Genomic DNA, 13313 nt, shown 5'->3' on the forward strand with positions numbered 1-13313 from the left:
CCCTCAGACTCAGGAGCCCAGGACCTAGGAGACCAGGTTCCTCTCCTCTCAGATCCAAGATTCTGGGTACCCAGGCCCTCTTCCTCTACCACTCAGAAGTGGGGTACCGAGGCTTCTTCTCCCTTAGGGACCAAAGACTCCTGGCCTCAGCCCCTCCTCCCTGAGACCCGGGGCCCTGCCTCCCGCCCCTCCTCCCTGGTAACCCCAGTCAGACTTGCTGCCCTGCCCGTCTCCTGCTGCCTGGGAGACTGGGGAGCTGGGACTCTCGGCGCCGCTCTTGCCCCTTAGTGAAATGAAAGTCCCATCAGGCTCGGCCCCTTCCTCCCCGGGCGGCCTCCCTCCCCCCTTCCTCGTCCCCTTAAAATACCCGGGATCCCTATGGCAACAGGCGCCGGGCGACAGGTGCGGGTGTTATTTACGGGTCAAGCCCGAAATAGCCCCGAGGGTGGAGGGTGGAGGGTGGAGAGTGGGGGGTGGGCGGGTGGGGACGAGGCCGGGCGCGGGCGGAGGCCAGGCCGGTGGCGGTGGCGGGCACAGCCGGACGCTTCGGAGGCAGCGCGGAGCTGGGGTCGGCGCGGGGCCGAGGCAGGAGAGCGAGAGGGGCCCCTGCTCGGGAGTCGGGGGTGGGAGCCCCGAGGGGGGGCCCTGGCCTGGAGCTGAGCCTGGCGCGGACCCGACCGGGAAGGCCCTGGGAGCCCGGGGGAGGGAGACGGACTGATCCCGAAGGGGCGCAGCGTCTCTTTCGGGTCGCGGTTGGCCTTTGAACCCTGGGGGCACTCAGTCCTGGTTTTCCGAGCCGCAGTGCGGACCACAGCCCCATAGTGTGAGCCCCAGGAGGGCCCCCGGTCCCATCTGCCCCAGCCCTCGGGGAGGCCCCGCAGCCTCCCGTCTCTGGACTCCACTCTGTCTTCCAGCCACCGGCCCCTTTTCCAGGCTCAGTAGAGACCTCGGATCTTTTCTGAATGGCAGGGGAGACCCCTATCCCCTTTTCCTGAATTCCAGCGAGGCCCAGTCCTCTTCTGAGCCCCAGCCAGGGCTCTGTTCTTCTCCTTCTGTGGATGCCGGGGTCCTACTGCCTCTCTTGAGACCCGGATTGAATTCCGACCTCCCCTTGGGAGCTTCCCGGGACCCCAGGTCTTCCTTTTCCGAATCCCAGAGGGTCCCCAAGTCCTCTGTTCTCAAACTCTGAGCCCAAGGGAACCCCGGCCACATCTCCTGCAAACACACAGAGGACCTCAGGTCCCTTCCTGGGTACCCCAAACTCTTAGCCCTAGTGGGGTGCTCAGATCTCTCAGGAAAACCAGTTTCCCTTTTGTTAACCCCCCCCAGCGGGGACCCCAAAGCAGCCCCTTGGAGCTGCAGGGAGCTTCAGCGGGCACCAGTTCTCATTCCTCTGGAGCTCTTGGGGGGACTCCCTGCTGGGAAGCCGAATTCTATCTCTAAACCTCGGGGTGGGGGCCTTGCTTTTCCTCTGGGCCCCGTCTTCTTTGCCAAGTTCTTGAGGGCAACCTAGAACCCCAGAGGCTTCCCCAGCCCTGGGGATGGTTTTTCTCTTCTGAACCCCAGAAGCAATCTCGACTTTCCCATTTGAGATTCCAGACAGGACTCGGCTCTCCCTCTTTCATACCCAGGGGAAACTGAGTCCCTCACCCCCTTCAAGACCCCAGGTCGCTCCTCGCTCCCGCCCCTCGAGGCCCTTCGCCGGCTCTGCCTCCTGCCCCTTCTCGACCCCACCGGCCATAAGATGATGTGGTCCAACTTCTTCCTGCAAGAGGAGAACCGGCGGCGGGGGGCCGCGGGCCGGCGGCGGGCGCACGGGCAGGGCAGGTCGGGGCTGACGCCCGAGCGCGAGGGGAAGGTGAAGCTGGCGCTGCTGCTGGCCGCCGTGGGCGCCACGCTGGCGGTGCTGTCCGTGGGCACCGAGTTCTGGGTGGAGCTCAACACCTACAAGGCCAACGGCAGCGCCGTGTGCGAAGCGGCCCACCTGGGGCTGTGGAAGGTGTGCACCAAGCGGCTGTGGCAGGCGGACGTGCCCGCGGACAGGGACACCTGCGGCCCCGCGGAGCTGCCCGGAGGTGAGCAGCCGCCGCCCCGAGCCCAGGGCTTGCGTCCCACGGACAGGGAGGGAGAGGGGCCCGCGTCCGAGGAGAAAACCCGCCCCAGGGACGAAAGCCTGAGCCCGGAGGAGACAGCTTGCCTCCCAGTAAGCGCCAGTGCCCACATCGTCCTCTGCTCTCAGAAACTGCTGAGAGAGAGAGGGATCCCCCAGATATGGCCTAGGTCCCTCACGGGCCTACCGCCAGAGAACCTGTGCCTTAGAGCTTGCTTTCCTGCTACAGACTGTACCCCAAGACCAGAATGTGCCTACAGGGAGTCTATGTCCCCAGGCCATCCTGTACCCCCAGACCAGGCTGTGACCTGAGACCCCCTCAGACGAGTCTGTACCCCTACTCTGCACCTCTAAAGAGAGCTTGTGCCCCCGCCTACAGCCTGTGCCCCAAGACCATCCTGTACCCTGACTATCCTGTACCCCCAGATCAGCCTGTGTCCCCAGCTACAGTTTCCACCCCCAGACTAACATGCACCCCTAGACCAGTCTATACCCCCAGACCAGCCTGCATCCTTACACCAGCCTGTGCCCTCAGATCAGCCTGCACCTCCACACCAGGCTATGGTCCCAGATGATTCTATGACCCCCAAAGTCCCTGCCCCCACACAGCCAATGTTCCTAGGCATCGCTGTGTCCCCCCAGACCAGCCTATAGCTCTTGAGAGAGCCTGTGTCCCTAGAAAAATCTTGCCTGTGTCCCCAGACCCAGCCTGTGATTCCAGACACAGCTGGTGTCCTCAGATAGCCCGTGCCCACCCCAGACAGCCTGCACCCTCTGGAAATGCCTGTGCCCTGGAGACAGCCCGTGCCCACTCTGCATGTGCCCACAGACAGCCTGTGCCCATGGAGAGACAGTCTGGGTTCCTGGTGTCAGCTTCCTCTTCCCAGCCTGGAGACAGCTTGCGCTCCCATCCTGTGAGCCCTGGGGAGACAGACGCCCACCCCAAAGCAGGATCTATGCCTGTTCCCCACCTACTGCTTCCACCAAACCAAGCTCTCACCAGACGCCTCCCAACACCCGAGGGCAGACCTTGTTCCTTCCCTGCAATGTTCTTCACTTCCTGTCCTCTCGCCTCCAAATGCCCAGACTGGACATTTCAGCGTTTCTCATTTTCTCCGAGAGACATTCCCATACTCCCTCCTTTCCCAAATCATGGCTGTTTTATCCCTGGGCATGGCAGAGAGCTGTTCCGTACCTCCCTGACACGACAGGCCATGGCTTGTGCTTATACAAGGGGGACATTCTATACCCCTGGGGAATTGGATGAAATCTCGTTCTACCTCCACTGACCCATGGAAAATACCTGGCACTCCTGAGAGCCCATTTGGGCTGTCATATATTTGATCACCCATATGAGATCTCCAGCACTCTTCGGTCTCCAAAGACCGTCCTATCATCCCAGTGCCCCTCAAAGAATATGGCCTATCTTTCTGGGCTCTGTATGAGATTTACCTCGTCCCTCACTTCTCCAGATGTGATATCTTATATGTGTAGAGTGAAAAATAGGATGTCCCAAGCCCTCGATAGGACAGTGGGATGCCAGGCCCCTCTGGCTGTCTGAGCTACCCACTTGGTGTCCAGATGGGCTACCCTTGATCATTTTATTTCTGCAGATGGGCTGTCTCTGGCCCCTCAGGGGTCTCATAAAGGATGATCTCAAACTTTTGCAAAATGGGAGGCCCCCGTAATAAGAATATTAGCTGCTTATGTAATGCCTGGTTCTCATCTCAGTGTTTTATGTACATTAACTCATCAAGCATCATAGCTAGCCTATGAGTCGTTATTATCACTCCCATTCTAGAGAAGAGAAAAATGAGGGGGCGAGAAATCTCGGTGGCTCGGTCTATGCACCCAGGCTAGTTAGATGGAATTTGAGGCTTGGTTGCCTCTCTTCTCAACAAATGCATTATATCACATCTCACTGGTCCACCAAGAGATCCCAAAGGTCAAAGGTCCTGGGACAATGGAGGGGTGGCCCATCCCATCTCACCGTATTGTATGGGGTTCCTCACATCCCTTGCTGTCCCCTCCATTGATCAGAAAGGACTTCAGTCTTCCAGCAGGGCCATTAACGTTATCTTACAAACCCAACCCCTCAGAGGACATCTCTCAATCTTCATTATCTCAGAGAAATATCTCACACTCACCACTGCCCATCAAAAGGCATCCCTGGCTCCCTTGGCTATAAGTATGGAATGTAGGGGTGACCCTTACCCTGCACTTTTCCAGATGGGATGTGTCATGTTTGGGGGTGGTCGAATTGGGATGTGCTAAACTATTAGTAGCCAAAAGCGGATGCCAGGCACCCTACATTGTCCCAGAAGGGCCATCACACTTCCCTTGTGGATGTAGACCGTGTTTCCCGCAATGACTGCTTCAAAGAGCACCTGCACCCTTCGCTCAGTGACGTGAAGCACCCTTTACCTCTTTTTCTTTGAAATGGAGTTTTGCTCTTGTTGCCTCGGCTGGAGTGCAATGGCGCGATCTTGGCCCACTGCAACCTCTGCCTCCCAGGTTCAAGCAATTCTCCTGCCTCTGTCTCCCAAGTAGCTGGGATTACAGGCATGCACCACAACATCCGGCTAATTTTTGTATTTTTAGTAGAGACGGGGTTTCACCATGTTGACGAGGCTGGTCTCGAACTCCTGACCTCAGGCGATCCGCCCGCCTCGGCCTCCCAGAGTGCTGGGATTACAGGCATGAGCCACCACACGCAGCCCAGCATCCTCTACCTCTTGCTGCTGCATAAGAACTCACACATCCCACTCCTCCTGGCCGGACATCTCACCCCTTCACCTCCCCTCGGGGTACTTGGGGAGCGCCCGCCCACACCACCTCACCTGACGCAGGGATTGATTTCTTGTCCCTTCATATCCTTGTTCAAATTGAAAAGTTCATTTCTTCACGTTCACGGACTGCCTGGTCCCTCTTCAATGGCCTTTACTCCTGTTACTCTCAACCTCTCTTCTCCCTTTCTATGCCTCAGTTTCCCCATCTGTAGAATAAGAGAGTAGGTCAGGCTAGGTGAATTCTGAGGGAATTTCTGGGTCTAAAATGCACTCCAGAAAGTGCTCCCCTCCCTTCCTTCGTTTCTCCTTCCTTCTCTCCCTTTCTTCCTTTTTCTGTCTTTCTTAACTTTAAAATTTCTCTCTCTCTCTCTCTCTCTTTTTTTGAGATGTAGTCTTGCTCTGTCACTCATGCTGGATTGCAGTGGTGCCATCTCGGCTCACTGCAACCTATGCTTCCCGGGTTCAAGAGACTCTCCTGCCTCAGCCTCCTAAGTAGCTGGGATTACAGGAATGCGCCACCACTCCCGGCTAATTTTTGTACTTTTAGTAGAGATGGGGTTTCACCATATTGACCAGGCTGGTGGCAAACTCCTGATCCCGAGTGATCTGCCTGCCTGGGCCTCCCAATGTGTTGGGATTACAGGCATGAGCCAGCACACCCGGCCCTGTGCTTTGTTTTATATTATTTTTTCCTCATTCTTTTCCAGCTCATCTCTTTAACGTGTTTGATATACACTCACAGATATATATTTTGACTTGGAAAATATATAGTGTTAGTTTATATGTGTGTTTTACATAAATGAGATCATGCTATTGATTTTGTCTGATCTTTGGGATTTTCTTTTTTTTTTTTTTTTTTTTTGAGATGGGATCTCACTCTATCACCCAGGCTGGAGTGCAGTAGTACAATCTTGGCTCACTGCAACCTCTGCCTCCCAGGCTGAAGGGATCCTCTTGCCTCAGCCTCCCGAGTAGCTGGGATTACAGGTGTGTGCTGCCACACCCAGCTGATTTTTTGTATTTTTGGTACAGACGGGGTTTCACCACGTTGGCCAGGCTGGTCTCAAACTCCTGAGCTCAAGTGATTCTCCTGCCTCGGCCTCCCAAAGTGCAGGGATTACAGGTGTGAGCCACCTTTCCTGGCCTCAATTTTTGGATTTTTTAATTAAATTATTAATATTAATTATCATTATTGTTTTGATCAACACTGTGTTTCTCAAATCTCTCCATCTTGCTTTAGGTTATTCTAATTCATGGCTATATGTACTGGAGAGATTTTCACAAGGACTGTCTGTGTCATTTACTTGTCTGTTCCCCATTAGATGGACACCTGGCTTGATTCTGACTCCATGTTACTTATAAACAGTGCTGCTGTAAACATCTGCATATATATTCCTGTTTTGTTTTTTTTTCCTGGAGTTATACCCTGCAATGAAATTGTTGAGCCACAGGCTATGAACATTCTTCATTTCATAAAGTACCTCAGAGTGCCTTCCCAAAAGACTAGGAGTACCCGTTCACACACGGTGTTTCCTCTTATCTTTTCAAACGTTTGATATTACCCTTTTAATGTTGGCCAATCTAATTGATGGGAAGTGGTGGCTCCCTGCTGATTCCGGCTGCCTCTCTCTGATCCCTGGTGAAGTGGGGCATCTCTCCATGGACTTATGAGTTACCCAGGCTTCCTCTTTTGTGAATTACTATTCATACCCTTTGCCCATTTGTCAACTGGGTTCTCTCTCTCTTCTTGCTAATCCGCAGGAGCTCTTTGTGTGTTCTAGGTAGGAATCCTTCCTGAGACAGGATTCCTTTCTGAGTCTGTTAGTCTTCTGCTACTTGTATCTTGGTATCCTTTGTTGAATCAAGTGATTATCCATATGTAATCCCACTTGACCCTCAACAAACCCATACGAAGGGGCCAGGAAAGAGATTATTATCTCGTTTTAAAGAGGAGGAACTAGAGGCCCAGAGAGGCTAATGGCGCACTTGGGGCCACAGGTCTGGGGCTCAGAGCCCCGGATAGGAGTCCCAGCTCCTAGATGGCGGTGTGGTCGCAGGTGGCTTTCACACCTCTGGGCATCATTTTTCTCCTCTGTGTATCAGGGATGCTGATGTCCAAGTTTTAGGCTCCCGTGGGCTGTTAACTGTCCAGCCCTGAGCTTACGCAAGGGACCTCACATCCTCATGTCTGTTTTCTCTCTCCTGCTCCCACAGAAGCAAACTGCACCTATTTTAAATTCTTCACGACGGGGGAGAATGCACGCATCTTTCAGAGAACCACAAAGAAAGGTGAGAACTTTTCACCCCCTGCTGGGCGACAGGTGGGGGAAATGCTGAGCGTGCTAGAGGAGTTCTAGACAGAGTTATCCCCTCCTCTGCTTTACCCCAGGGCAGGTCTCGTGTCTATAATCTGTGGCTGTCCCCTGGGGAGTGCTGGCGGGAGAGTTAATGATGGGGACATGGTGCTCTAGAGAATCTAGAGAACTCTTTTTTTTCTTTTTTGAGATGATGTCTTGCTCTGTCACCCAGGCTGGAGTGCAGTGGCACAATCTCGGCTCACTGCAACCTCCGCCTCCCAGGTTCAAGCGATTCACCTACCTCAGCCTCCTGAGTAGCTGAGACTATAGGCGCCCACCATCATGCCCAGCTAATTTTTGTATTTTTAGTAGAGATGGGGTTTCACCATGTTGACCAGGCTGGTCTCGAACTCCTGACCTCAGGTGATCCCTCTCCTCAGCCTCCCAAAGTGCTGGGATGACAGGCGTGAGCCACTGCACCTAGCTGTGCCTAGAGCTCTTACCCCATCTCTGCCTATGCCACGTTCTGTGTCACCCCGGGCAAGTTGCAGCCCCTCTCTGTGGGTAGCACTTGGACATCTCACAAACCTGCATGCATCAAGTGCTGACCACAGTGCTGGGCACTCCATCTGTAAGATCTCCAGTCCTCGCAGTAGCCCTGCAGGGCGGGGGCTTTATCTCCCATCTTCCAGAAGTCCAGGAACGGTTACAATTATTCTTCCCAGGAAAATTTTTCACCATGTTGGCCAGCCTGGTCTTGAACTCTCCTGATCTCAAGTGATCCACCCACCTTGGCCTCCCAAAGTGCTGGGATTATAGGTGTGAGCCACCGTACCTGGTCCACAGGAGGAAATTTAGGCTGAGAAGGGTTCAGCCTAAATTCCTACTGGAATCTGGAAAATCCTGCTAGAATCTTCCATGTAGGAAGTAGTTGGGGAGATTTCCAACCTGGATCATTCCACTGTAGCACACTGCCTTTGCCATCGTCTCCCACACACCCCACTGCCTCAGCTTCCTCACCTGTAAACCAGTGGTAACCAGATCCTAAGTAATAGTTGGTAATTCTCAACTCTTTCTAATCCTGGCCCTCTCCTCCCTTTGCTCAGTGACTTTAGAGAAATAACTGACCCTTTCTGAGTCTTAATTCCTTCAACAGTGTAAGTAAAATGTTGGGCTGGATGATATTCTACTTGAAAATTCTTCTCTCGTCCTGAATCTTACATCTTCCTGGTTCTGGGTTCCTATGGGTGAATCCTCCTCATTCCCTACATCCCATGTTCTCTGCTTCTTTCCTCTCTCCTGCTGGCAGAGGTGAATCTGGCAGCTGCAGTGATAGCAGTGCTGGGCCTGGCAGTCATGGCCTTGGGGTGCCTCTGTATCATCATGGTGCTCAGTAAAGGTGCAGAGTTCCTGCTCCGAGTTGGAGCCGTCTGCTTTGGCCTCTCAGGTGAGGGTTCAGAGCCTGGAGGCTGAGGACACTGCATGCTGGGAGGATCTCCAGGCACTGTTGCATGCTGGGAGATGGGGTCTCTATGCACTGTTGCATGCTCAGAGATGGAATCTCTATGCACTGTTGCATGCTGGGACTAGGGTCTCCACACACTGTTGCATGCTGGGAGTAGGATCTCCACACACTGTTGCATGCTGGGAGGTGGGATCTCCAAGCCCTGTTGCATGCTTGGAGTTGAGGGGAAGCCCAAGGGCTATAGTAGGTTCAAAGATGGGAGAACCCCAACAACCGGGCTAAGGATTGGAGGGTGTCAAACATTGTTTTAGATTTGGACCTGGGATTTCCAATCACTGTTGCATGCTAGGCATTAGAGAAAGCGCAAGGACTATAGAGGTCTCAAAAATTGGAGGGTTCTAAGCCCTGTTGTTGGCTGGGAATTGGAAGCTGTCCAAACGCTTTTCAAGGTTTGAACATGGAGTCCCCAAACACTGTTTCATGCTGAGATGTTTTAAGCATTATAGCGTGTTGAGAGGTCAGGGAAGCCCAGGGGCTGTAGTAGGCTCAAAGGTGGAAGAGTTCCAAGCCCTATTGTTGGCTCAGAATTTGATGGTCTCTAAATGCTCTTTTAGATTTGAGACTTGAGGTCTGCAAGGACTGTTGCATTCTTGGAGCTGAAGGTCTAAATAAAATGCTGCATCTTGTGAAATGTAGCCCTCAGTAATAAACAACACTTCAGTTTATTTTACTTCCAGTTCAAATCCTTACGACAGCACTATTAGGCAGGGCTTACTATCCCCCATTTTATTTATGTATTTATTTTTGAGACAGAGTCTCCCTTTGTCTCCCAGGCTGGAGTGCAATGGCATGATCTCGGCTCACTGCAACCTCCGCCTGCTGGGTTCAAGTGATTCTTCTGCCTCAGTTTCCCAAGTAGCTGGGATTACAAGCAGGCACCACCAAGCCTGGCTAATTTTTGTATTTTTCGGTAGAGACGGGGTTTCACCACATAAGCCAGGCTGGTCTCGAACTCCTGACGTCAAGTGATCTGCCTGTCTTGGCCTCCCAAAGTGCTGGGATTATAGGCATGAGCCACCACACCCAGCCTCCCCCATTTTATAAATGAGGAAATTGAGGCTCAGAGAAGTCAGATGAATTACTCATGGGCACACAATCAATGATGGCATGATGGCAGAGGTGGGATTTTAAACTCGGTTTTCTTTCTTTTTTGAGATGGAGTCTCACTCTGTCGCCCAGGCTGGAGTGCAGTGGCACGATTTCAGCTCACTGCAACCTCTGCCTCTAGGTTCCAGCCCAAGCTGTGCCCTGAATCACTGTGTGGCCTTGGGAAGTTTCCTTTTATTTTCCGGGCTTTGGTTTTCTTCTTGGATCAAATGTTTTCTTTTCTTTCTTTTTTTTTTTGAGACAGAGTTTCGCTCTTGTTGCCCACGCTGGACTGCAGTGGCACAATCTCAGCTCACTGCAACCTCCGCCTCTCAGGTTCAAGCAATTCTCCTGACTCAGCCTCCCAAGTAGCTAGGATTACAGGTGTGTGCCACCACGCCTGGCTAATTTTTGTATTTTTAGTAGAGACAGGGTTTCATCATGTTGGCCAAGCTGGTCTCCAACTCCTGACCTCAAGTGATCCGCCCACCTTGGCCTCCCAAAGTGCTGGGATTACAGGCGTGAGCCACCGCGCCCGGCCAAGACTTTCATAAAACACTTTTATATCAACACCTTCCTGTGCACCCCCAGGGGTAATGCAGGTGTGAGTTTAATAATAACGCCAGCACCAAATTCCTACCAAGCTACAAATTCCATGAAAACAGACATCATCTTTATCTTTTTCATCGTTCCGTCCTCAGGGAGTTAGAGAGGGCCTCTCTGGGGAGGTGACATTGAAGATGTCAAAGTATGGATAGACAAGCTGGGAGAGTTTGCTGCATTGCAGATCTTGAAAGAAAGCCAGTGTGACAGGAGTGTGGAGAGAGACAGGGAGACTGGTGCAAAAGATGTCACTGCATTAATGTGACATTAATGTCACTGGTCCTGTGACATTAACAGGGAATCAAAAAGATCTAGGTTGGAGTCCCGACTTCTTAACAGCCGTGTAATTGGGGCAAACCTTTTTCTATCTCTGAGCTTAAATCTCCTTATAGCCATGAACTCACTCATCCATGTATCTGTTAGTGTTGTGTCCATCCTATCCATCCATCCATTTATCCTTCCGTTGATTGATCAGTTTCCTCCTTCTCTCCCCTTCCTTCCCCTCTCTCTCTTTCCCTATGTCTCTTTCTATCTCTCTCTCTTTTTTTTTTTTTTTTTTGAGACAGGGTCTCGCTCTCTCATCCAGGCTGGAGTGCAGTGGCACCATCTCATCTCACTGCAACTTCGACTTCCAAGGCTCAAGTGATTGTCCTCCCTACCTTTCAGCCTCCTGAGTAGCTGGGAATACAGGCGCAAGCCGCCAAGCCCGGCTAATTTTCGTGTTTTTTGTTTTTGTTTTTTTGTAGAGATAGGGTTTCACTATGTTGCCCAGGCTGGTCTCCAACTCCTGAGCTCAAGTGATCCGCCCACCTCGGCCTCCCAAAAGTGCTGGGATTATAGGTATGAGCCACCAAGCCCGGCCCCTCTCTCTTTTCTTTCTTTTCCACCCTCTTTCCCTTCCTCTCTCCCTCCAATCATCTATTTCTCCATTTTTTTTTACTTGTCCATTCATTTAACAAGTATTTCTTTAATATCCAGTGAGTCCCAGATGCTGTGCTAGGAGCCGCTGAGGATGCAACGATGAATAAAATAAAGATGATGTTTGTTCTCATGGAATTTGTAGCTTGCTAGGAATTTAGTGCTGGTGTTATTATTGAACTCACACCTGCATTACCCCTGGGGGTGCACAGGAAGCTGTTGATATAAAAGTGTTTTATGAAAGTCTTGAGCACAAAAATGTTCCGCAGATTGTACAACCAATTGAGAGTGAAGAAGGATTTGATGTTGTAATTACTTTGGTTAGATTGCGTGTCAGGGACTGGGGCAGGTTGGGATTTTGAGGTCTCCCTAAATAAAGGGTCGTGTTCAGGTTGTCTTGTTTCTCTCCTTATAATACATATATCAGCTGTTGTTCTATGTTTTAGAGGTATGAGACAGAGAAGTCTGCTGCCCTCATGGATTTATAGTGCAGTGGGAGAGACAGAAATGAGATAAAGAGACATTAGTCATACAAATCAATATACATTCATAACTACCAACTGTGATGAATGCTATAGATAAAAAGTACAGAGTATGAGAAAAATGTATGACAGGAGACCCACTGTAGATTTAGGTGGCAGTGGTTAGTGAAGGCGTCCCTTCAAAACATGTACTTCATACAGAGATGTGAAGAATAAGGACATCTAAGGCAGGCTCAGGGAAGGGGAGGCGGAAAATTATTCCAAGCAGCATAAAGGTCTTCAAGCCTGAACAAATCTGGTGCATTGAAAGTCCTGCTCCACGCTGCGAGAGTGTGGGAGGAGCAGCTTGAGAGGAGGCTGGAGAAGCCGCAGGAGCCAGACCCGCGTGCCTTTTTATTTATTTTATTTATTTTTTATTTTTGAGACAGAGTTTTGCTCTGTCACCCAGGCTGGAGTGCAGCGGTGTGATCTCGGCTCACTGCAACCTCTGCCTCCCGGGTTCCAGCGATTCTCCTGCCACAGCCTCGGAAGTAGCTGGGATTACAGGTGCCTGCCACCACACCTGGCTAAGTTTCGTATTTTTAATAGAGACTGGGTTTCTCCATGTTGGCCAGGCTGGTCTCGAACTCCTGACCTCAGGTGATCCACCTGCCTTGGCCTCCGAAAGTGCTGGGATTACAGGCATGAGCCACCCTGCCTAGCCATCCACCAGGAAATTCCATTGGCACTGCTTCCAAAACGTGTTTTGAATGCAAACACTTCCCTCGGTTTCACTAATCCAAGCCACGGCTATATTTCCCCGAGGTAATTTCTATGGCCTCCTAACTCTTCTCTATGCTTCTCCTTTTAACCTCCTCAAGTCCATTCTCCACAGAGCAGCTAGAGTGATACTTCTATTTTTTTACTTTTAAATTTTTTAAGACAGGGTCTGGCTCTGTCGCCCAGGCTGATGTACAGTGGCACAATCACAGCTCACTGCAGCCTCAACCTCCTGGGCTCAAGCAATCCTCCCACCTCATCCTCGAGTAGCTGGGACCACAGGCACACGTCACCACTCTGGGCTAATTTTTAAAATTATTTGCAGAGATGAGGTCTCACTATGTTGCCCAGGCTAATCTTGAATTCCTGGACTCAAGCAATCCTCTCGCTTCGGCCTCCCAAAGTATCGGGATGATAGGCATGAGCCACCGCACCCGGCCAAGTGATACTTTTTTTTTTTGAGACGGAGTTTCGCTCTTGTTGCCCAGGCTGGAGTGCAATGGCACGATCTCGACTCAGTGAAACGTCTGACTCCTGGGTTCAAGCGAGTCTCCTGCCTCAGCCTCCCGAGCTGGGATTACAGGCATGCGCCACCACGCCTGGTTAATTTTATTATTATTATTATTATTATTATTATTATTATTATTATTATTTTTGTATTTTTAGTAGAGATGGGCTTTCTCCATATTGGCCAGGCTGGCCTCGAACTCCTGATGACCTCAGGTGATCTGCCCGCCTCAGCCT

General features: G+C 51.6%; 1 protein-coding gene across 2 annotated transcripts in view; it reads left to right on the forward strand.

Moving 5' to 3' along the window:
• The first annotated feature begins 492 nt into the window (after positions 1-492).
• The window catches only part of CACNG6 (calcium voltage-gated channel auxiliary subunit gamma 6), a 20825-nt gene continuing 8004 nt past the window's right edge, over positions 493-13313 (forward strand). Inside the window, exons 1-3 of one of the 2 annotated variants that reach the window (XM_001174737.4) lie at positions 493-2075; positions 7114-7188; positions 8506-8643. In XM_001174737.4, the coding sequence (XP_001174737.1) occupies positions 1745-2075; positions 7114-7188; positions 8506-8643 (544 nt within the window). In that variant the 5' untranslated portion in view covers positions 493-1744. The remainder of the gene's footprint in view (positions 2076-7113; positions 7189-8505; positions 8644-13313) is intronic. The other variant, XM_016936766.2, reaches the window with a different exon arrangement.

Source organism: Pan troglodytes, chromosome 20, assembly GCF_028858775.2.
Source record: "Pan troglodytes isolate AG18354 chromosome 20, NHGRI_mPanTro3-v2.0_pri, whole genome shotgun sequence".
Classification (NCBI taxonomy): Eukaryota; Metazoa; Chordata; class Mammalia; order Primates; family Hominidae; genus Pan; species Pan troglodytes.